This window comes from Corapipo altera, unplaced genomic scaffold, assembly GCF_003945725.1.
Source record: "Corapipo altera isolate COAL_440 unplaced genomic scaffold, ASM394572v1 44, whole genome shotgun sequence".
Lineage (NCBI taxonomy): Eukaryota > Metazoa > Chordata > Aves > Passeriformes > Pipridae > Corapipo > Corapipo altera.
In genome coordinates, this window is record NW_020884880.1 from 2,740,029 (window position 1) to 2,765,207 (window position 25,179).

The 25,179-nt window shown below is 38.5% G+C and overlaps 1 protein-coding gene and 1 long non-coding RNA gene across 3 annotated transcripts in view; both read left to right on the forward strand.

Annotated features, from left to right (window-relative positions):
- The window catches only part of LOC113945180 (probable acyl-CoA dehydrogenase 6), a 79,282-nt gene that overhangs the window by 8,302 nt on the left and 45,801 nt on the right, over positions 1-25,179 (forward strand). For both annotated transcript variants that reach the window (XR_003526978.1, XM_027639066.1), the window contains exon 2: positions 3,183-3,303. Coding sequence is in view for 1 of the 2 variants with exons in the window: in XM_027639066.1 (XP_027494867.1) it covers positions 3,183-3,303 (121 nt within the window). In the remaining variant the exon portion in view is untranslated. The remainder of the gene's footprint in view (positions 1-3,182; positions 3,304-25,179) is intronic.
- On the forward strand, positions 11,029-22,020 carry LOC113945183. Its single transcript, XR_003526980.1, has 3 exons — positions 11,029-11,144; positions 21,479-21,621; positions 21,793-22,020. It is a non-coding gene; the product is annotated as an uncharacterized LOC113945183 (long non-coding RNA).

Genomic DNA, 25,179 nt, shown 5'->3' on the forward strand with positions numbered 1-25,179 from the left:
ACTGGGCAAATATCCACCAGTGTTTTTCAAGATAATTCACAGCTGATACCACCCCTGAGGCCATTCTTTGGGAGGCTCCTCAGAGAGTAGCCTGAATTCTCATGGGGATGCAGGCTAAATCAAGGCTGCCTCCAGAACCTAGTCCTTTAGGTTTGCATTGTCACTGTTCAGATGAAGCAGCCTGAGAAAAACACCAGTCCCATACATAAGACTTACTGTGCCCTTGCTGTCAGGAAAATGACAGAGTTTCTGTTGTGATTTACTGGAACTTTATCAGCAGGTGGGAAAGTTATATCAACTTTACATCCCAAATGCCATTGAGGTTTGACTAGCTAGATCAGGTGGAAGGACTTCCTTTGTGGCTGGGAATATCTGTCAGATAGCATCAGTAGTATGCAGTGCTAAATATTTCTACTGATAGAAGTTTGACATTGTTATGGTTGGTATCCTAGTGATGCAAGTTTAGATGCTGACACCCATGATTTCCATGGGATGATAAAGCATATATAAATCAGCAGAACAGTTGCTGCATGCTACCTAAACCTCACTTCTGTATATTCTCCAAACACTGTATGTATACATTATGGTTTAAGTTAAGGTGCCTACATAATACCCGTCTGCAGTTCAAGTGCAAAATATTTCTCTGAGGGTACAGATGTGAGGAAGTTGTTAAAGCCAAGGAAAGGGACGAATCTAGTGGTTAGGAGTACAGCACTGTTTGACCCATCTTCAGCAATGTTTTAAGCACATGTTTAGTAATTACTTGTGTTCCTTCACTCATTGCTGACTTGACCTTTTGAAAATACCTCTCCCTGTTTCCGTTTGTCTTTTCTAGGAAGGGATGATAATATCCAATAATCAGCCTTGAAGAATCAGCCAGCTGAGCAGTACTGCAATTCTCCAGCAATATGGCTTGTGTTTGTATGTGTTAGTACAAGGGAAGGTGTTCCCCCAAACCCCTTATGATTATAAAATAACGTGTGATTTTTTGAAGAAGTTTGTGACTGAAGTGTAGAAGCTTCTGACAGGACCTATTTAATTCTTTGTAAAAATACAGTCCAATAGTGTTCAGTGGCTAAGAAAAAACTGTGGCTATCAGCATCTGGACTGTGCTATTAATCTTTTCTTGAGTTTAGGGGCATAAACCATTTGTGGTTTGTGCAGTGAGGTTATCTCTGGGGTTTTTTTTGTTGTGTCATGTAAAACAGATCTTTTTTTACTCAGAATGGCAAACTTTACCTGGTAATAATTCAGCTCTGTTAAATGATTTGAAAGACACAGGAGCAAGCAGGTTATAATCTGAAGAAATCATGCCTTAGTCATTTTTCTGACTTTGTTTAACTTCGAAGGTAGCTTTGTATGTAGGCTGTGAAATGCTTGGCCCCGCACCAACCATAACAAACATAAAATTCTGTTAGTACATTTACTTCATATTTTTGCCAAGATCCATCAAAACACTGGGAAAACTTTATGTATTTCATAACCTCTTTCGGGCATTTCCCTGGACATTACCTGATGAGTATTGTCAGATGTTACTACAGTCAAAAAGGTATTTCACCACCTGCAACTCAACATTGAGGGTCAGCATCTTAGGATCTGAGCATCTAGGATATCGCAATATAGAAGTGAAAGTGAGCTCTCCTAGATAGGGTTCTGGTATATTGTTACTATTGATCATGAGGCCTATGTTAATCAATATAAGAGAGGAAGAGAGATGATAAATACTGAATGACTTGAACATCTAGTATATTAATTTTTCAGAATTTGGTGAGAGAATTGAAAAAGTGATTTTTCTGTTATGAGCAACGAAGTATACTTATTTCTGTGGCCAACTGGAAGGCAGAAACCAGCCATATATGGGCTGGAGTTCTCCAAAGAATGTTCAATAAATAGATAGTTTGGAAGAAAGTTCCTCAGGGTCTCAAGAACACAGCAGTTCGGGAGGGAGAGGATTCTATTTCCAGCTCAAAAAATAGTTAGCACCACTGGGCTTGTTTATTCAGTGTGGAGAGAAGACTAAGATGAGTAAGTTCTTGAAAAAGTAAATTCTCTCTTCATGAAACAGCGTAGCAGTAAAATCATGGTCACAGGTTAAAAACATTAGCTTTTTATTGGCAACTGGTGTTTGTTTTGATAGGGTTTGTTTCAATTTGTGGCTGGCTGACACAGGTGCATGGTACACTTGGCCACATGGTAGAAGCAGCCTGTGCCAACTCCTGGTTTGGCTGGTGGATATAGGAGAGGTGGTCAGGATACATCTGACTCCTTTTGAGAGCTGTAAAAACTATATCTGCCTCACACTGGGCTGGTAGGCAGCAAAAACGCACCTGCCCATTTTGCTTCCTGCCCATGGCCAAGGAAGTGTGGAATTTCGTGGAGTGACACATCCGGCCCCTGTGCTCTTAAACCTAAAAGTGTTACTGAATGTAGGGGCTGTATCCCAGATGTGTTTTGCTCGCAACAGCTGGGTGGGAAGACAGCAGCCTGAATAGAGCAAGGACAATAGCCAGGCAGCATGGGACATTGACTTTTAGTAGGTATGCAGCAGTAGCATAGTCAAGAGTTGCCCGGGGACTAGACTTGGGAATATTACAAATTGTGGAAGGAGACTATGTTTTTCCAGTATATGTTCTGTCAGACCATAAGAAAGTCTAAACACAGACTGAACATAACTGCCCTGAACAGCATTGACTTCCTTGGGAGTGTTTCAGGTAAAGGGAGAGGAAATGAAGTCTCTCTCACTTGCCTGTCTTGGTACTGTGTGTTGTCATTGTGAACAACTCATCAACCTTTTTTGGCAACATACCTTTGAGGATAATCCAGATTTCCCTTTCTGTCACTTTCTAGGATCTATACCCAAAAAGGTAACAAATGGTGAGAGGAAACTACCATTTTCATAGGACTTGGACAGGCTTAAACCATCCCTGATGGCTTCCTGTTTTAGTAGTTGTAATTGCTAAAAGAATTATTAATATATGCTTCATTAAGTCTTTTGTAATAATTGTGGATGGGTGGACAATAAGGATATCCAACAGGAAATTAGAAAATTATTGGGCTTTCAAAATTTTTCGTGTACCTTTCTCTTTTCTTCCTAGATTACAATTTTTAGGAAAAATTAATCAAAGTTGTTTGTGTAGGAATGTCTGTGTTATTAACATCTAAAATTTATTTTTCAAATCTAGATTATCGATAAGGAGATTAATCCCTTTGTGGACAAGTGGGAAGAAGAAGGACAGTTCCCAGCACATAAAGTGTTTAAAACCCTGGGCCGGGCTGGATTTCTTGGTGTGGATAAGCCAACAGGTAAGACAGTGTATAACTCCTGAGTATTGATGCTGATGGTGATAGACTAAATACATTATCTGAATTTCCTCTTGACCCAGATAAAAACATGGGTTGGAATTTATGCAAAGTTTACTTTTATTCCTCAGTCGCGTATGTGCTGGTTGCCAACTCTGTAAATACAGAAAATAACATTGCTGAATCCTCAAGTTGTTATTCTCAAAACGTAAAAATGTTAAAACCTGCACAACTGTTATTTTAAAGTCAGTGAAATGAACACCATTTCAATTTTCGACATAAAATCTGTATAATAACTTTTCTTCTGGATCTGGACACATATGGAATAATCTAAATCTTCGTTAATGAAACCACAGTTTGAAGACATTGAAAGTGTTTTAAGATTTGGGCTATACACTTCCTGAACTTGCAACCTGTACATCACTGTAATGTGTTCTGTCTCACTGTTCAAAGAATGAGGTTAGTGTGGGTTTTAGGCCATTATACCCTAGACTGTGTTTAAAATACACTATTCCAGCCCACAATAGCCTGAACAGAACAGCCTAACATACAATAATGACAGAGCAAGTTTCATGTGTATGTATATCTATATAGATATATATATAGATATATATACGTGATGCAAAAAGTCAGGAAGTCCAGAGGAATAGGAAATATTTCTGCTCTTCAGCTACAATACATATTCCACTAGTTTTTTTATTTACATGCAATGTATATATATACTTGTTTTCTTCTTGGATGTTACTGTTACATGTTCATGTCAAAATTCCCTGTTCTTTTCCCCTCGTTTTCTTACTCATGGTCAAAAAGTCTAAAACAAAGGTAGGTTTACACAAGCAAACTTTTAGCAACTGGGGTGAATTCAGAGAAGCCTGAAGGGACAACTCTAGATAGGGTAACTAGGGTAACTCGATGGTAACTCTAGATAGTTGCCTATATGGAGCAAGTCACACAACCTTAGCTACGCCACACCACATCGTTATGTTGCTAAGGGATAGGGTTCTGTGGAACAAATTATACCTTTTTACCACCTACTTTCAGAGGAAATTTTTCCTCTTGAAATAAACTTTCATATTCTTACACATTACAATGTGGAAAGTTTTTCCCTAGTTGTTCAGCTGTTGGAGCTCAGAGAACTGTTTAGCTATGATTGTCTGACAAATCCAATTAGGTCTGAGCTGGTATTTCTTTACAGAAATGCTGACAGTTTGAGATTATACTTCAGATCTATTTAAAGGACAAATAGGATTATTGGGGGAGGGAGAAAACCTCCTCTACCTTCTGCTATAATTGTTTCATAGGCAGATTTGAATTGCATCTCAGTGGGTCTCCTTCACACTGCTAATATTCGTGTTGGTTGTAATAGTGGTGCATTATATTGTTGGCAGATTGCAGTCCTGTCTTGTTATATTCATCTTGGAACATGCAGGGACTTCAGCTGGGGTAAGGAACCTCACTGCTGAGCGTGCTGCACATAAAACATTGTAGAGATGGGAACTTTGTATAATGCTCACAAAATAGATAGGACAAGAAATAACTGGAGTTACATCTGGTGAAGAAGGGACTCATGGAGGTAAAGTTTGGCACAGAAACTTGCATGTACTGACTATACTTGTCATATTCATGTTTAAGACTTTTAACTTTGGCCTTGATGCTTGTTTCTAGCTGTTAATGTAATTTATTTGGCCTCTGCAGCTGCATTTTATAAAAGGTATAAAAAATGGATAAAATTCTCAGAAACCTGTGGTCCATCTCAATTCATCTTCTGGAGCAAGGTATTGTTGGGTACAGAAAATGCACCAACCCCTTGGAAGATGCTGTCTTTGCAGCTTTCAGTTGTGCAACAGAATGTCACCAGATCCAGCTTTGCTGTGTGTTCGTGTAATCACATCAGGTAGAACCTGAAAGTCCTGAAACTTTCTCATGATGGTGAGTGAAACAGTCAGGTGTGGGACTGTTTCAGGTGTGGCACAATCTCAACAGCATGACTTAGGCAAAGCCTGAAATTCTTTCTCTTTTACACTTCTACAAAGTACTTACACTTGATGTGTGATTAGCAGGTACTGGTAGTAGTATTAAAATAAAATTAAGAGATATGCCTTTTATGCTCTGCTCAGATGCTTCTGTTATTTAAGTGTTGTGTGCAGAGGAAGAGAGATCTTAAGAGATTTGTGGAAGCCAAGAGCAGCTGGGAGTTTTGGAGGGATGTTGTGGGAGGTCTGGAGAAGAGAGCTTAAACTGATTTGAGGAGAATAATTGCAATATAGAGCAGTGTGAGTAACAGCCTGCCCTACTTTCTCTTTTCAGCACAAACCAAATTATAATTATTATATTGCATCTCTTCAAATCCAGATCATAAAATATTCTCTTTAAAGAACACTTTTTTTTTTTTTCAGTTAACTCACTTCAGTAGCAGCTGCAATTATGAAATACAAATTTTTCTGAATTCATTTTCCAAGATAATTCTCTCAAGTATGGAAGTTTTTTTTTCCTGCAGAATTAGTTTTGAAGGTTTTTGGTTGGGCAGAAAAGGGTCACAAACCTGTTTTGCTTAGATAGAAGGAAACATCTGTTGGATTTCAGATTTGTTGAAAGTGGACTTTTTCCTGTGTAAACACCATTCCCTTTATGAACAATGAGTTGCTTTTGAGCAGGTTTTTAAAAGAATGTGCCTTACATGTATCCCTTATCATTGGAAACTTTCTCCATGTGGAGAACTGATTTGGGGCACTATTTTTATTGCAAAGGTTCCATCAACTCCCACTGTAGTCACTTGTGGGCTACAAACTTAACAGAGTTTTCCTATATATTTTTCACAGTTGTTTATGCTTCTAGTGAATATTGGCTGTGGTTCAGGATGTTAGTTGGAGGGGTTGTGTAAACACTGTGGGCAAGGTCCAAACATGCACCCATAATTGGAGAATTCTTAAGATGGTAAGCAGATTTAACTTATTACACTGTCTGGTCCATTCTCTACCAGACAAAGTGTCTTCTTGTTGAACCATTCGTCTGCTCTGTTATTTTTTACATGACTCAAAAATAGTGCATATGCTGGTTTTCCTTAGGAAAAAGTCTGTGTTCCGTTATATAGGGAGATTCTTCCTATTAGTAAAATACATGCAGAAAAGTGAAATCATTTATGCATAGAAAGTGTCTTTTTGCTCTATTACAGAATCACTCAGTCCAGCCTGAAGTATTTCATTTGAGGGGAAAAAACCAGCATCTCTATATACTTACTATTCTTCATATATATTTACTGAGTACTTATCAATAAATTATAAAATTCTGGATTATGGAGGTACTGACAATCCCAATAGTAAGGGCTGAAAATACTAGTGTACGCAGCATCAATATTTTAAGTCATCTTGGTTGTTGGCCATTGTCTGCTTTTCCAAGGGAAGTGGGCAAGATATATTCTTTGAATTATTTAATGTGCACATTAAACATGAGATGAGATATTGGAGTAAAAGCTGAAAAGATCTATGTGGTCATTTGTGATCTTACAGTTTATGAATCAAAGCCTTGGCTGTTGCTAAATTTTAGGATGTGTTGCCAAATACACAGGCTCAAAATGTACTGTTCTGTGCCTGTGTAGTCCAATGCAGATGATTAAAAGTTGATTTTATCAGCTGATGCGTAAGTACAGGAATCCCATAAAGGATGGGAGAGGAAGATTTTTAAGAGGGCAGTGTCTGCTCTCCTGCATACTCATATAGCATCACTGTGAAATGTGAGTGATAATGATGCCCACTTTGGGTATTTCATTAGTGTTTTCACTGGCAGTACTATAGGAATATTTAGCAGAATGCATTAGCAGCTAGAAATAATTATGACAGATTTGTCCAAATAGTAGCCTTTATTCATTCCTGTCAAACACTTAGCAGTGAACTTAGAAAATATGTTCTTAAATATATCAAGAAAGTCAGGAAACTGTGGTAAGACTTGTACATGGATGGGAAAGTATAATTCTGCACTACATATTTCATTCCCCTACTGCTGGGATATGTTACTTGGAGAAAGTAATAAGCAGCATGTTCTTGTCATTTGAGACAGATAAGCATCTGATGAAACAAATGCTTCAAATGATTGATTGCACTGTAATTGGAAAATGATGCTGTATCTTTCCTTAAGAAAGCCTGTCTAAGTGTCTGTGTGTGAATGTGGAAATATAGATCTAGACTACCCTCTAAGGTTAATTTTGTTGTTTTCTTCACATGTGTACATTTCTCTGGTATAGTGGGACCTTATGAGAATCACTTGGAAAGAATATGCGAGGTTATTTTTTTTCCCCTTTCCGTAATACTAAGCCTTATTATTATATGGAATGAGCAAAGGAAGGACCTGGGAGGAGCAGTGAATTCTGTCACTAGAAAGGGATTTAGTAGTTCAGGTGAAACAGTGTTTGATAGTATTTAATAGAGTAACTGAAAGTTTTTCTGGTACATCTATGGATAAAAGCGAAAAGGGATATATTTGTCAGAAGTGAATTCATTTGCCCCAAACCATTTCTGTATGGCTACAATGGACTGGCTCCAATGGCTGCGCTTGATTTAGATTTAAGCACAGTCAGCTGAACTAATTGCTTATCTCTTTTTCACTTACAAAGGAGTGCAATAGTAGTTCATAAATAATAGTTGCTCTCCAAAAGTTTGTGAGAGAAGATGTTGTGCCATGTTTTCAGACAGCAGTGAACCAGTAAATCAGCACTCTGAAATGTTTATCAGCTATCATGTATACCTGTTTTGCAATCAAGAAATAACTTTGATAGGCCTCTGAAAAACCAATAGATCAAATAAGTCACTGCTTTATTTGAATCAATTTGATGACAAAATTAGTGGTGGGTGGCAGGAGTCTGGAGACCTTGATCAGATAAGTATAAGAAATTTCAGGTGGTTATCTGACCTTTTTAATTTGGTGGATTGCATTGAAATCTCAGGAAAACAGGTTTTTGTAAGTGCACATATAAGTTCACGTGTGGTTAAGACTTTTTTTTTCCCTCCTCTGCTGTTGTGAAATGCTGACAATTCAAGTCCCAGCTAGCATCTTGCAAGTGCAGGATGAAATTCATTTGAAAATAGTAGGGAGGGGACAGTTTGCTGCATTTCACAGATCATCAGATATTTTTGATCAGACAAGGAAATGAGAACTTGAATTCATCTTTTTTTTTTTTTTTTTTCTCAGCTGTGCAGATGACTTGGAAACAGGAGCGCTTCATTCTTCATGGCTGGTTGGGAAGTGCAGTAGTACCTCTGGGAATAGCTTGTTCAGCTACCAACAGCAGTTTTGTAGAAACACCCAGCAGAGAACAGACTTACTGAAGGACAGCCAGTCTCTGTGGGAGAGATAATCTTCCTTTAAAGGTTTTGTTGATAGAGGGATCAGATTAGTTCCTGGGATTCTGTTTTTGTACTTGAGATAAGGCAAATCCTCACACTTCTGACTTGTAATGCACAGCACAGCAGTACCTCATGTGATTTAGGTATGCTTATACCATTACCTCAGGGGCAGACTTAGGAGTTTCTGAAATCTGGTACTTGTACCACTGGCAGTTACAGATTATGTCAAAATGATATTGAGAAAGAAATTTAAAATGCCTCTTTCTTGGAGGAAGTGAGAAGTATTTAACTAGAAGCAAATGCTCACCTATGTATGTGCAATGAAATCCTTGAGCTCTTGACGCACCATTCTCTCACGTCATACCTGCCGTGCCAAATTCCCTTCTGTGTATCACAGGCTTTGCACAAACTGTCAGACCTCTATAGTGTCTTGAAGCTGACTGGGAGCACTTAGACTACATTTGTAGAGAGGAGAGAGTTACAAGCAGCTGTCGCTGTTCTGTTCCCGTTCTGTACCTGTTCTGCTCTGGGTTGTGCAGGAGAGTCTGTCCTCTCTTGTACTTGATGTTCCCTCAGTTTTGTAGGAAATTGTTCGGTTTGGGGATTTTTCACAGACGTAAATCTGCTAAAAATCTGATGGTCTTGGTTTTATAATTGTGAATAAGAGAGGAATGCACACTAAAGAGAGCAGGTGAATATATTAAAGAAATATGAAATCATATAACACCTGAAAAGAATATAGGAATTGAGACCTTATCAAATAATACACACTGTTTGGGAAGTTTGCACTTGAAGAATATTATTTATTCTTTACTTTTGTGGATCGAATGGCAAGACTGCCTCTTGATAAAGCCTGGCCAATGAATTAGCTTACACTAAAATAAAATTGGTATTAAAAGTCTCTCTAATTTACACATAGCTGTCTTTTCCCATCAAGATTTTTGACATCTGTCATATGCCTGGATGGCATAATCAAAAATCTTTCTTACTACTCTTTGAGACATGTCAGTACACTGAGTGTTGTGAGCATGGGGAAATTATCTTTGTGAAGTGTAGGCCTAATTCAGTTTTACCCACTCATTTTTGCATTATGAACTGCTGGAAGTGAAGGTTGATTTCTGTCATGGGGCTGAAATGGGGAAAAATATTGTGAAACAGTCATTCTGAGGATGACATAGAAAATCTCTAAAAAGATTTTGACTTGTCAACACTTGCAGATCCCATGGGTCAAAAACCAAATTAAAAACTTTGAATGATATCTGGCTCGAAGAGAGGATTAACAAGATTGCAGTAAAAGTGTTCCTAGTTAAGTGTTTCTATCCCCAGCATTTGAGCATGATAAGAAGCTGGTGTCCAGGCTGTACAAACCTGCACATGTTTAGCTGAATAAGAAGAAATGAAAGGGGAAAAACTAGACAAGAAAGGTGTTTAGTTTTATTTCTTCTATTCTGTTCTAACATTTTTAATCCCTAGTGACCCAGTTCATGCAAAATCATAAGCATCATTAATAATCTAATCTCTGAAGATCTTACATAAGCCCTTGGTCACTCCAGCATCTGAGAGGAAGTTCAGAGGTTCCCATAACAGTAAAGTGCCTTCTCATGCAGCTGAAAAACAGGTCATGTACCTGCTCATGGCAACGGGTTTGGAACGAGGTGACCTTTATGGTCTGTTCCAACCCAAACTATTCTATGATTCTGTTTTATCCCAGAAAAGAGGACAGGCAAAGGCGTGGACCCAGTATTTGTGAGTCTGCGTGTGACAGGCAACTTGTTTATAGGATAAGTAGCGCACACAACACTGAACAGATTCATATGCTACATGGTAATAAAAAGGTGTAAAGGAGGGATAGTAATATAAGGAATTAAGTTCCTTCAGGCTTAATACTTAAATAGGGTTAGAGCTGGCCATTTATAGACTGGAACAAGTGAGTTTGGAGGTAGAGATGAAGAGAACTGAAACGTGGTTTTAATCATACTGTATTGTGGGGATAGGTATCATCATTTAACAACAAACCTGGAAGTTATCTGTAACTTATTACTTGATATGGGTCTTATGTTTATGCTGCTTTTAGACCTATTTTGATTTCATTGTCTACTCTCATGTAATACTGATATGCACATCAGAGACTGCATGGTATCTTCTACTAAGTGAAGTAGGAAGTGAGAAGATGGGTTTTATTACAAAATACTTTTAAAGTCTATTAAATTGGTCTGAGAAATATTTGGCGTCTACACTCTTTTTTGTTGGTACAGTCATGTTGAAAGTCTTTTATAGCTTCATCTGAATAATGTACTGTATAGTAGATTTGGTGTCAGTCCAAAAAAATCATCTGTATACCTTCAGTTTGTCAGTTGATTAGTAAAAACATGTGAATTGTTTTTGAAGTGGAGGTTACATTGGAGACAGGAGTGAAGGATGCTTTAAAACTTCAAAACTTGTTCCTTTGATGGGACAATCTCACCAGTGCAAGACAACTGCTTGGCTCATTTGTGGGAAGGCAAACAGGTATTTGGCACCATCATAACTTGAATTGTGCTATTTACTGTGTGCTTTGAAACCTCTGAGGATTATGAAAATTCCCTGATTATGAAAATTCAGATTCCCTGAACCAGAGGCTTAGGTGTGTGCAACTGCTCTTTCCAGAATGTAATATGTACCCCATATGGAAAAGCAATATTCTGTCCTGGATAGTACTTTATAGTGATAAGCATTATTGTATATACATTATAAATTTTTACATATATTGCAGTAAATTCTACAATAAATATATATATATATTTATAGAGAGAGGGAAGGATTTTTTGATGGTTTTTGTTCTTTTAAATCATAGAATGCCAGTTGGAAGGAACATCAAAGATCATCTGTTCACATATTTCTTGGCAAAAGCATGGGCTGGACAAGATGGCCTAGCACGTTGTTCATTTAAACTGTTAAAAGTGTCCAACATTGGGGAACTCACCACTTCCCTGGGGAGATTATTCTAATAGCTGATGGTTCTCATTGTGAAAACTTCTCCTTCTGTGTCTAATCGAAATCTCCCCGGGAGTACCTGGTACCCATTATCCCTTGTCTTTTCCCTGTGATTTCTTGTGAAAAGAGAGTCTCCATATTTGATAATTTTTGTGGCTTTTCTCTGAACCTTCTCCAGTCTGTCTACATCTGTTTTGTGTAGCAGGAACCAAAACTGAACATAATATTCCAGGTATGGCCTGACAAGCACTGACTAGAGTGGGAAAATGACTTCATTATCTCTGCTAGTGTTTCCCTTGTTGATGCAGCCCAGCGTCCTGTTGGCTTTCTTTGCTGCAGTTCACTCATACTGAGCTTGTTGTCCACTAGGACCCCCAGGTATCTTTCCACAGAACTGTTCCCCAGCCAGGTAAATCCCAGTCCTGCTTAGATAAGGTGTTTTCTCTGCAGACTATCGTCAACATGCTGGAAGGTCAGTGTAGTAGTCTTAATGGGTTTTGTTTTTCTGATCTCCTACATGTTTTGAAAGAATGGTGCAGAGAGCATCTTCTAAGTGGAAACACACACAGCATTCAGGGGAAACTGGATCGATCTCCACAGGGAATGGGTGAACAGTGCGATGTAAAATGAAGGACAGGAAAATATCAGAACTGTAAGGCTCTGTGGAACAACATCAGTCTTTGAGGGCAGAAGGTGCACTGAGCAGGGCTGGTGAATTAGATGTGCTAGGCAATTTGTGGCAGTCTTGTCTCTGCGGTGTGGTGCCAGTGAAATTTGAGCAGCTGTTTTAGTTATTTTGCAGCTGAGCTTGTTGACAGAAACATTGGGAGGAGATATGTCAGAAGCTTATTAGGGCAGATGGTGGGGAGCAGACATGGGGTTTGGGAGAAAATGGGGACGAAGCTGCAAGACAGGGTGGAGATTTTTTAACATTTTTATTCCAGGTATGTTTGGTTTTGTGCTGTCACTTGAAAGTCATGATCACCTGGAGGAAATACAGCTTCACCCTGTTTGCAGAGAGGAAATTTAAACATATGAAAAGTATGTGTCAGTAAAAAAAAAAAAAAATGAAAAAGAAGCTGAAGTAAAACTTTATTTTCTTAAAATTATTTTCCTTCAGTTCACTCAAGAAACCCTTTAAACACCTTAATTTTTTAATGCCTTTTTCAGTAATATAAAGAGATTAGAGCCTTTTTTGAATACAGAGATTTGTTAAAAAGTATCTGTTTAAGTAGTGAAGTGTAGATAAATCATGAAAAACAGAGCAATAAGGAAAGTGTTCTTCAAATCACCACAATTGTACATACATTGAAATTTAATATATTTTTCCAGTTTTACAGAGTAAGTTTTGAAGTCAGACTTCAGTGTCAGGGGTTTTTCTTGTGTGTTTTTTTTTCTTTGTTTTGTTTCTCAAGCAGAGGCATGGGAGGCCATTTGTGATAAACAAAGCACTTCTTGCAGGACAGTGGTATTTCCTGAAGAACATCCCTGTTTGTTCTCTTTGTGCCTTTCTTGGGTGGCCTAGAAGAGCTGTTTTCTCCTTCATCTCTGTTGCAATTGCTGTTGTTTCCCGTAAGACCACAAACCTGCTCTGTGGTCTTGTCTGCTCTGGGAGATCTCTTCAGTGTTGGGTAGCAGGAGTCAGGAACATGGCACAGCTCTGAAGGAGGGCAGGGACTTTTTGTGTAGGACCTTTGAAACACCGTGACCTGTGCACATGCACTTTCCTTGAGCCTGTGAGACGGGGAGAAAATGTGCACTTGCCCAGAACTTCAACCATTCACAAATCAGCTTGGCTTGTACAGCTGAATAGGGAAACAAAGAGGGAATTCATGGAGATTTTCCTTGAAGGAGTATCACAGGGGTGCATATTTGAGCTTTTCATGGCATCATTAAATGGTTTAAAATTCTCTGAAGGTGACTTTAGTCAACATTTATTCTGTTTCCTATGCTGTGTGTCAGAGGAAATGAATGAGACTGTTGTGCTCACCCTTGCTTTTTTGTTCAAGAGTGGGGGTCTCTCAGCAGAGTGGAAGGTCAGTGATTAATAAGCCTGCTGAAAGGAATTATTTTTTTCCCTTTTTTTTACATTATGTATAACCTGTGAAACTCATTCTGCAGAAATCACAAGGAGCAAAGTTTAATAGGAATCCAGAAGCTATTACATAAAAGTATAGATGGTGGTACCATCCACAGTTATGTCAGGGAGAGTAATTGTATTTCTGATCATCAGCTACTCACTTAGCAAATGAATACACCATTTCACAGCGTCTTCTACTCTGTGGCCTCTATTGGCTCACTAATTCCCCACTGAATAGCACTTACTCTGTGAGCTGGGGCCTAAGCCTGGCAAAAACAACCACAATATGTATTTCAATTTTTACAGAATCCTTTCCCAGACCAAGAAAGGAAGCTTTTAATTAGAATCATAGAATCTTTAAGTTTGGAAAAGACCTCTAGGATCATCGAGTACAACCCTTAACCCAGCACTATAAGGCTAATTTTTGCACTTCTCTCCTTCTTTGTATCTTGAAATGGTTATGATCACATTTTTTATGGATCATTACTATCCATATTTGTTTCCTAAATCTTGCCAGTTGTTTTCAGGCACCTCTGTCTACTTGTGTTTCCCACTGAGCCTCTCATCTCCTTCTTACTTTTTTCCACTCTTAAGAGGATTCAGACAGGCCCTTGTGTAACTGCTCTAACAGCTGCTATTTGCTACTTCTTCTATTTCAACTTACATGGGAAGGACTGAGGGTAATAAAAATATTTTGTGAAAAACTAATGAAAATCTGGGCATAAGGGGGGGGGAGAGGAAATAATCTTTTATAGTCAGATATTGTTGGTATTGCTAAAGAAGTTAAGGTCCTGAATACTGAGAATATTGAGGCCTTTTTAATCATCTACTTGCTATAGATTTATTCTTCAAAGCCAGTGTCATTTAAGAGAAATTTAGACAAATAGATTTTGCATTGTAGGGAAAGCTTATTAAAGATTAAATTGCATGGGTTTTGCCTCAAGCTAGTAACATGCTTCCTTTACCTGGCCTTTTGTTTGTTTTTGCTCAATAACCTTTTCGGAGTTATATTTTGGAAGATAAATAGATTATCTTACTCCTTCGACATTCTTTTATGTTTTGCTTTCCAAGTTTCTCATAGCTGATCAGTTCAGGCTAAATCCTGGTATTATAGAAGTTCTTGTTTACAAAACAAACCAAAAAGCTTCTGAATCCATTTTACTAGCTTTTGGGGCTTTGTTTGTTTGGGGTTATTTAGGTAGAATACTGAGGTATTTCCCCCCCCTTTTTTCCTAAGAGAAGTAGCATGGGAGCAATTTGCTCTTCTGTAGCTGGTGTAAAGTAGCTGTTAGTTGAGCTTGTCATTTGCAGCAAGTCAGGAAATTCTTTCCAGTGTGTCCAGATGCTTCCTGTGCACAAGGCTGGTGTCATACTTGGCACGTGATTAAAAAAAAAAATAAAAAAAAAATCTTGAGACTGCTTTTAATTTTGCTTTTAACCATGTCCTTTGGCACCATGGAGGGAAGACAGTCTGTCTTGCTGTTTGGACAGTGACACTGTGCTTGGGGTTGTTTGGAAGAATGAAAAAGTACCACGTAAAATTTAATTTTTTTTTCCCCTTTAAAAGCCTTACTTGTCTTTCTTCTCCATGTCACCTGTATGCTGTCCTTCTCGAAGTAACAGACTAATTCATACTCTACATGTCAGGTTCTACATTGCTAAAAAAATAGTTATGGCAGCTGATAATTGTAGCAATGCTACATTTCAGGGCGGGGGGGGGATTTCAGCTGATCACGATAAATGCTCTGGCCTCTTTGTATTATTCTCTTTACATGCCTCTGCATGGGAAAAGTTGTGTAAACCATATGTCTTGGTTGTGCTTGTAAAACCTGTGGCCTGGTGGACCTATAAAGGAAATAGTTATGCATTTGCCTTTGGACAGGCGTCTCCTGGACTCCCAGGCACCACACTAAAGAGATGCCCAGATAAACCAGATTCTCTCAAGAATAAAAGCAGTTTCCTATATTTTCACCTTATGTCCCTACAACACAGCATTGGGAATCCCATCCTCTGTCTCTGTACGGGCTGTAACTGGATGTCATCAGGTCCCATAGTCCCATAGGAGGATGTGGAAAGAGGAGAAAGCAAGAGGAAACAAATACCAGGAGAAAAATTCTTTACAGAGGAATCATTTCAACAGGAAATGTTCTGCTCCTTCCGGCAGAACTTCGTAACTATTTTCAAGAAACAAATTTCGTTTTATTCCAGTTTTGCATTTACTTCTTGCTACTCCAGTTTCTTCTGTTATAGAAGAGATGTGTGTTTTGATCTTTCCAAACTTTATCTATTCATCAACTTTGAGTCAGCAGCAGATCTTTAATGTACAGGAAAGGTGTTAAGGGTTCTCCTGGGTAGTATGTTTAAAACCAAAGGAACCCTAAATTTTGGAGGGGCCCACTGAATATGTTTCTGCAGACTGATCATACGAGAACTGACCTGTCCTATAGAATCACAGCATTGTGTAATCCCTAAGCAGCTCCTGGGATTTCAGGGTTGCACCTGTCCGAGATGAATCAGAATCTGGCTGTTGCACAGATTCTGTGGTGCTGCCTGCTAAACTAGGGAAGGGAGGGAAAACACCAGTTTTGTTTTAGGAAAGAGGTAAAACAGTGGAACAAAATGAATTGGCCTTTCTCAAAGGGTATTTTTTGAGCAGTTTAGCTATGTGTCTGAAACATAAAACATGTAAATATGGAGGATTATGAACATCTTCCACTTCTGATCTTGCTGAAGCTCTAATTGCCCCCAGGTTTCAGGCAAAGGACTTTGAAACAATCTAAGATTCCAAAGCAAAAATGATGAGATTATTACATAGGAGATTTTTACTATTGCATCAACTATTATCTAGACCTATAGCTTAGTGTGGTTTCTGCAAGGAAAAGTGTAAACCAAAGTGGAGAGGGAGGATGTAGGGGGAGACACATGTTGTGTTTTACCTTGTGCCTGCATGATGGGGAGTCAGGAAACATTATCAGGTCTTTTGTGCTAGTTTCAAGCTGTCTGGGGCTCATGCTGAGTGGATGTGGCTGCCCTGCATGGCTTTAAAATGTTTTGCCTGCATTTGGATGGATCTGTTTGTCCCCTGGTGTGGTGTGCATCATCTTCCACTGCTGGATTTAGTCAGGAGAAACTGGATAGACTGTGGGTATGTTGATATGACCAGTAGATTCTGGGGCTGAACCTGCCCCCTCACCTGCCACTTCAGTGAGGGCTGTAGCTAGCTTGTCTGTAATGAAAGATGGAGCAAACAGCCAGCAGAAAATTTTGATGTCCCGATGTGGAGATGAAGTGATGATGTGATGATGTGAAGGGTGGTAATCTGTAACATTGGCTACCATCATTTCCTTCCTTGTAATTTGAATGAAGACACTGATAGTGCTTAAAATTAAAAAATAGTTGATATTTTAAAATAATTTTCCCTTCATTTCACTATTTTATTTATTCAATGTATTTGTGAGCTGTGTTCTGTGCCTCCACATCCAATTTTCCACATAGGAGTACAGAATAAAGTTCAGAACACAAAAGATTGCATGAAAAGGTGGCATTGATTATACAAAATTACCATCAGAAGACAAATTATTGTACAGAGCATTCCTTTTGACATTATGAAACAGCTTTTAATATGTTTAATCTGACAACACTTAGAAATAATCAAAAGGCTTTGCAGTTTAATTTCTTGTAAGGAGGTATCCTTAAAAGTAGTTATAGAAGCATGTCAACAGTTTTGGGGGAAAGACAAGTTTAAATATAAGTTCTGCTGAATAATAATAAAGAAGAGCTTAATTGAAATCAGTAATTTCTGGTCTTAACAGAGCTTGGTGAGAAAAGGTGAAATGGAACAATATCCAAAAAATACCCAAACTCAGAGTCCCAAATATCTACTAGCTGTGAACTATGAGAGCAGCCTTGATGAGAACAGTTCTGCAGTTGGGAGTGCTGGTGAATGAGATGCTGGACACGACCTGGCAAATGTGTGCTCACAGCCTGGAAAGCCAACTGAATCCTGGACTACATCAAAAGCAGTGTGTTCAGCAGGTCAGTGGAGGTGATTCTACCTGTCTACTCTGCTCTGGTGAGACCCCACCTGGAGTGCTGCATCCAGCCCTGGGGTTCCCAGTACAGGAAAGACAGGGACCAGTTGGAGTGGGTCCAGAGGAGGAGTCACAAAGACGATCAGAGGGATGGAGCACCTCTTCCATGAGGAAAGGCTGAGAGGGATGGTGTTGTTCAGCCCGGAGAAGAGAAAGCTCCAGGGAGACCTCATTGCAGCCTTTCAGTACCTGAAGGGGGCTTATAAGAAAGATGGAGACAAGGTCTTAGTAGAATCTGTAGTGATAGGACAGGGGGGAATGGTTTTAAATTAGAAGAGGGTTGATTCAGATTAAATGCAAGATAAATGTTTTTTATAATCAAGGAGGTTGGTAAAATCCTGGAATGGGTTTCTCAGAGAGGTGGTAGATGTCCCATCCCTGGAAACATTAAAGGTCAGGTTGGACAGAGCTCTGATCTAGCTGAAGATTTCTCTACTCAGTGCAGGAGGAGTTGGACTAGATAACTTTTAAAGGTCAACCCAAACCATTCTATAATTCTAAGTAGTTAATGTCATGGACATGCAAATGTAAACAAAAGATTGCAAAGAAAAGGATTGGCATTTAATTGATGTATTTTTAAAAAAGATATAGGAAAATTAGACAGCAAATAAGAGGAAAAATCAAAACATGACATAAACACCGATTTGTCTGTGGCTAAAGTTGAAAAATATGCAGTGGACAGTGATGAGGTAAGACTTGTGTTTTGCAATTATCCCTTGTTTTGGAGCTGCACAAGCCCTTGCATGTCACCTTTTTATCTCTATTTATGCCAGGGTAATATCATCTTATTTTAAAAGAAAAAAAGAAAAAAAAAAAAGCCAAACAAACAAAAACAAAAAACCTCCCGAAGCCAGACCAAAACAACAAGAAAACCCCTAAAACAAAACAAACAAACAAAAAAAAACCACACACCAAAAAACCCAAACAACACCCCCCAAAAATAACAACAAAAAACCCAATCAACTAACCAACCCCCCCTCCCCCCCCCAAACAACAGCCCAAGAGCTACACTTACAGGGTTATTAAACTGAGATGAAAACTTTCACATGGTCATACTTTCTTTAATTTTGTCTAGAGGCCACCAGTGTAAGCAAGCCTGTGATGCTGGGTTGTTTGTAGCTGCCCACCTGCAGTCAGGAGGCTTCACAAATCGGAGCTGAAACGCAGAGATAGCAAAATCTGGACCAGAGCCAGAAACTGAGCCCTAAATTTAGAAGTCTGGATAGCTGCGATGAATGTGGGAGACAGGAGACTCCTGATCAGGATGGGTTTTGTTTGATCTCAGAAAATCTTGAGGGAGTTACTACAGTCCAAGACTTGAAAGACCACAGCAGATGAACCTTGCAGAAAAGTGCTTATCTCCAGCATCTCCCAACATCCCTGTTCAGCTTCCCATCACCCTTGCCATTGTGGTCTGTGATGTTTTGCAGTCAAAGTTGGGTTTTTTTGTTGTGAGTGTGGTTAATTTCAGAAACAAGGGGAATGTTTTTAAAACACATTAGAAAACATTCCTGCTGCTCAAACATCAGGCTGTGAAATCACTTGGCAGGGGTGGTTTTATTTCAGCTGACCCTTTAATGGTCAGCTGCAATTTTACTCATAAGCAATAAATTGCAACCGATCTGGGCATCATTTTGGATGAAAAATAGCTCAACAATATGAAGTCATTTTAAAGCACAGGGCCAGATAAAAATATTCATCTTCAACATAGGCTTTGAATTCATCATGTTTGTGAAGATGGTAAATAAAAAACAGAATCAATGCAATGTTCTTCTTTTTTGTGAGATGTGTGTTTTAATCTAGTCTCAAAAGATGAAACTCAAGGGATTATAGTTAAACTTTTTTCAAGATGATACTCTGTGAAGGCGTATCTTGTTCTTGCAAGAGTACTTGAAACACTCAGGCTGGTGACTGAGACTTGGATAATGGAACATAGTGTCACTATTTCTTGCCTGTGCCTCTTTAGCTACTATGAGGCAAATATTGCCTTTCTTTAAATAACCTCTGTGCAATATAAGGCCTGAGTGCTATTGAGCATCAATGAGAATAGGGCATATATTTACAATTTTTGTTTTTTGAAAATTGAGATTGTAATGAGAGGAAAGAAATTATGCCATAAATATTTTTCGTCTTTGTTTACTTCTTTAGGATATCTTTCCTCATTGGTTTCTGATCAAGCCTTCAAGTTGCCTTGAACCATGTAGCCAGATCAGTCAGTCTGTCTAAAGTGTTTCATTGCTGTAGACCTCTCCTGTATCTCAGAATGATTATGCTGGTGCAATGCAGAGAAAGGGAACAATGAGATAGGTGGCAAGTACTGTTCATGGTGAATTTAAAGGCAGCATCCTCACTGACTTTATTATATCCTGGATTAAAGGGCAGGAGACATCTAATGCAACTTCTGTAACCAAAGGAAGCTTCCTGAGCCACCGGTGGATATGTCGCCCAGGGGATGAGCAGATGTCACCACGCCTCCTTCCTTGTCCAGAACAGAACAGTTTTTAAAGTTTGGGCAAAGAGATACCTGTGATGAAAAAATACCAATGCTACCTGGTATGCATCAGTGGTCTTTCGAAGCAAGGGGGAGCACTGAAAGGTATTTTTATAAATCTCTTACATTATTAAGTGCTCATTTTCCTTTAATACTTTTGGATATTACTGAGCTTAGTCAGATTAATTCGAGGTCCCAAAGATAACCAGTTTCTGTGTGTTCGAGAAAGTCATTAATGGGTGAGAGGAGCAAGACAATAATGCATACCACCAAGAAAAGAAACATGGTGGTGTGAGTTGAAGTTGTTCACTCCCTTGGCCCAACACCTCTCTTAGCTGCTCCCTTGGTACCAGCTGGGGCAGCTGCATTTGGAACCACTTATCCCATGCACTGCTTCTTTCCTGGCTGCAGCCTGAGGGTCTGGAAGGGGGGAGCTGGTGATGCAGAGCCCTGAGCAGAGAACAATGAGATAGGATTTCCCTCAGCATGGTGGCAAAAGATACCACAATCTAATTCTTTTTTGTTTGCTCTTCACCAAGTAGAGTAATGATCATCACTGATGCCATAAATATTTATAGAAAAAAATTCCATCCCATCTTCCACTTTCACTGAGAATTTTTCATCCTCACTGTTTCTCTGCTTATTGTCAGGTTACTTGTTTGATTCATTTTTCACCACTCTACACTTGTGGGCTACTGTAATGTTGCACCTATTGTGAGAGGAATGATTGTGCTATTTTTGCAGGAGTACTTTTTTTACTACATATTTTTCACACAGGCAATAGAGTGTTTCTGTACTGCTTTGAGATGGTAAGTTACTATTGTTGAGTGTATTTTTTTTTTCTTTAGGATATTTTAGCAAAGGCTTCACTGGTTTGGTTTTTCGAAGGAAATCTTTATAAATCCATTTTCAGTAGCTGTGCTTTACATATTTATGCATTTATAAATATTTTACACAGCCTTAATGTGTTAAAGAAAAATCAGGGGTCAAGCAGAAGCTCACAAATCCAATTAATGAGTTCCAGTAAATGCCCTTAAAACCTTTGTGCATTGGGAGTGGAGCACAGAAACACCTCTCCTGATGCTTATTTCCACTTATTCCTTCAATATTTAATTAAGATGGCTTAGTCGCTGTAATTCTCCATCAGTTTTAAAAAAGATTTAATTTGAAACTAATTGGACTAATTCACTGACTATTAATTACCCAGATTCGCAGATGTAGAAATTGGTCCACATGAAGACAGTGGATTCAGTTTTACATCAAAGATGAAGCTCAGCCGTGGCTGAACAGACTTAATGAAATCTCTCCAGCTTTGTCTATAACCTTTTGTCATTTGCAAAGAGGAAAGATGTGAGTGGCATAACAGGCTTGATGCTGTGCTTGGAGTTTGTCCTACAAGGAGAAACTTTTCACTTTAGTGGCTTTGCCACTATAGTGGCAAGACATGTTGTATACCCTCTGTATACACATATGTGTCTCTTATTACACGTATACAAATGTGCGTGCATATGTATCTTACAGCACATCATACAATCATAGACTACCTCGAGTTCAAAGGGACCCATGAGAATCATAGGGTCCAGCGCTCTGCCCCTCTCCAGACTACCTAAAACTAAATTATGTGACTAAGAGCATCATCCAAACGTGACTATTCCAGGCTTTAAAGAAGCATTAATGAACAATTTTTATTTTGCCATGAATTTTAAAGGGTGAAATAATTGCACTGCTTGTGGAACATCGTCTTTTCTTCTGAGGCCCTTTCCTGACTGGATTTACAGGTATGGGTATCTGTGCAGGAGGTTTTATTTCTTAGAGGTTTGGTTTTTTTTCTTTTGGCTGGTAGACATACTTCTGTTAGTTGGAAATGCTGATCTGTTAATCATCAAGTGAAATTCCAGTGAAGCATTACAAACTCTTAGGCTTTGCATTCTCACTTCTGGGCAGATGGACATTACTGTAAACTTGCAATAAATGTGTCATACTGAAATTTGAAAATGTGCCAGTTTGATTGAAGTGAGGAAGTTTGCTCATGCTTTGTAACTCTTGCAGTTTCATGTAAGCATTTCTTAAGCAATCTCAAAGTGTCATGAGGAACATACACCTGAACTTCCTTGTTACTTCAGAAAAAATACAGACTCAGATCTCACTATTAGAAGAATAAAAAGTAAAATTATACTATTTTTTAAATATTTTCCAAAACAAATATGTCCATTTTTCTTGCTGGCAGCTTGGTTCTCACCTGAGACTTCAGTCTTATATCTTGCTGAATGGTTGGATGTGACTTGTTAGCAGTGGACTTATGGACATGGAAGCACTGCTGTGGTATGCTGTGCAAATCCTGCCCAGCTAGCTGTTCTCCCACAGACTGCAACCTTGCCAGGCAGCAAAGGGTGTGGATGGCAGAGCAGAGAGCCTGCTGTCTGAGAAACCACTCTGCTGCTGTGGGGCCTGGACATGCAGAAATATGGAGATTAGACTTTTCTGTTCATCATTTTGTTCAAATGGCAGCATGAACCCATCTTCTGCCTGATTAGGATCAGTACAAAAGTAACTGTGATGAGAAAATATTAGCAAGGTTTATTTCTGTGTGTTTACAATTGTTCCTGATGTGGTAGCAATAGGTATTTCCAAACAAAATACTGCAGGTGCCCTGCAGTTTCAGAGATCCTCAGCTACTGTAAATTGCAGTGATGCAGTGTGAGGGTTTGTTCTTCACACTGACATAAAGACTGTGGCTGCTTTCACGCTTGTCTCCCAGCCTCCCCTGCTGTCTCCTGAAATACATAGGAGATGAAGTGTAGCTATTTTCATGAGGATATTCATGAAGAGCTGGAGGCTGAATGACTTGAGTCTGTGGTAGGAAGGGTGACTGCATTTTCTGTCACCCTTCATATTTAGATGACAGTAAGATAACTTACTTGCAGTAAGATTAGTACTGGATCTCCATTCATTGGCTGCTTCAAATCCCAAGTAGCAATTGAGGATATTCTTAAGTGAGGTGTCTTTAGTCTGTTATCTATAATTAATGCAGTACACATTATTGACGAGGAAAGCTGTGGTTAATTTGTTTAAGAGGGTTGAAAAAACAGAGCCCTTTTCCTGGCATGTGCCATGTCTAGTGGCAATAAAAAAAAAAAAATCTTAGATCTGTTTTCAGGGGTTTTTTTTTAACTCAGCTTAATTTCTTACGATTCTTTTATTTTTCCAAAATAAAAAATACTGAATAAAGACCATTTTTTACATGCTGCTAAAGGCAGGTATTATATTTTATCTAGTCTTACTTGGTCTGTGATTTTGATTTAAAATTAATTCTTTGTAAGCTATCTTTCCATCAGCTACAGAGACATTTTTGAAAGCTCTTCATGTTTGACTGTTGGAATAACTTTGCTGTGATGCTGGACTGCTTCTGCCAGTAGAAGATCTAAGTTCAGTAAGTAGCACTGAACCGTGTTCTACTGTCAGAAGTTTACAGTTATCCTTTATGTAAGCGTGAGCAGAATTTGATCCCTTCTTTATTTTGAAAAGTTGTTTTCTTTTTCTCTTTGCTACAAGGCTGCTTTCTGCATCTGTTTACCACACGTTGCAGAGGTCATCACTGTAATTACTAGTGAAATCTCAAAAAAGAGAGAATCTATCTTTTCTGTGTTTCGGGGAATTTTCATTTACAACTGTTTGGATAAACACAAAATTAACTGCATATTTTACTAACACTGAGGACAGATTTGGAATGGAAGCTTTTAGATGGGCATGTCTTGGCCTGAAAGTTTTTGGCAAACTAATGAGGTCAGGTAAGAAGCAAAGAAAGCTCAAAGGATTGATTTGAAGGAACAATTAAAGAGCTCTATAGTTGAGCTAGGGAGTGATTAGAGGCATGTGATTACAACGTATGTGTCAAGTATAAGCAAGGAAAGGAGGAGCTGTTTAGGACAGTGGAACAAAAGGAGAAATACAACCTGAAAAACTGCCAGCAAATGGGGAGATTATGACTTGTCACCAAAAGATGGAAACCTTACTGTTAGAGACATACCAGTTGCATTAAATGGGCAGGAGAAGATATGTAACCGGGACTCAGTCTTTTGGGACTCATGGGATTCTTTAATTTCTTGGTCTTTTTTATTCAGATTTAGTGGCAAGCGAGGGACTGCTTGTCAGAGCATATCATCTGACTTCAGTTTTAATATGGGTAATTAAGTTCCATGTAGTAACCAACTGACCAAATTCAGTACTTGTGGATAAATTAGGGAACTAATTTCAGCCTGTGGTTTATGGATCTCTTTAGATCATTTCGAAGATGAATGAAAAAAGTTATGAGGATCGCAAATTTTTTTTTCCATTAAACTCAGGAAATGCTTTAAAGGTTTTCCTTTAAATAACAATGCAATAGCAATACAATGAGTAATTTCAAATCTAGTTTTCATAACTTAGTGTAGGAATGGCAGTAAGCCAAGATAAAAACAGAGTAGGTGCTATGGGCAATATTAATACTTATATCTGAAGTTTATAAGTAGGAATTCCATAAATGAATATTCTTTAATTTATATGCCGACTACTTTTACAATTATTACATTGGTAGATGTTCTTGGCTTTCTTTTTCATGTCCTCAAGTCTTCATTTTTTAATTATCTTTATGAGCATCTTTATAGATAAGAGAGATATAAATAAGTCTCTTTTCAGTGAACAGTGTCAGCGTATGAATAATGAAAAGGGAATCAGGTTGTTATTGCCAATGGGCAGTTTGTGTTCAGAGTCTTCATAATTTTTTTCAGAAAAAGTGTTTATTAAGCAATTTCAAACACATTTTTAAGTTTGCTGACTTTTAACAAACAGGCAGAAAGACCACTTCTGACTGCCAATTGTTTGCAATGCACATTTCTATCACATATAATTATTTTTAAAAAAAAGGTCTTG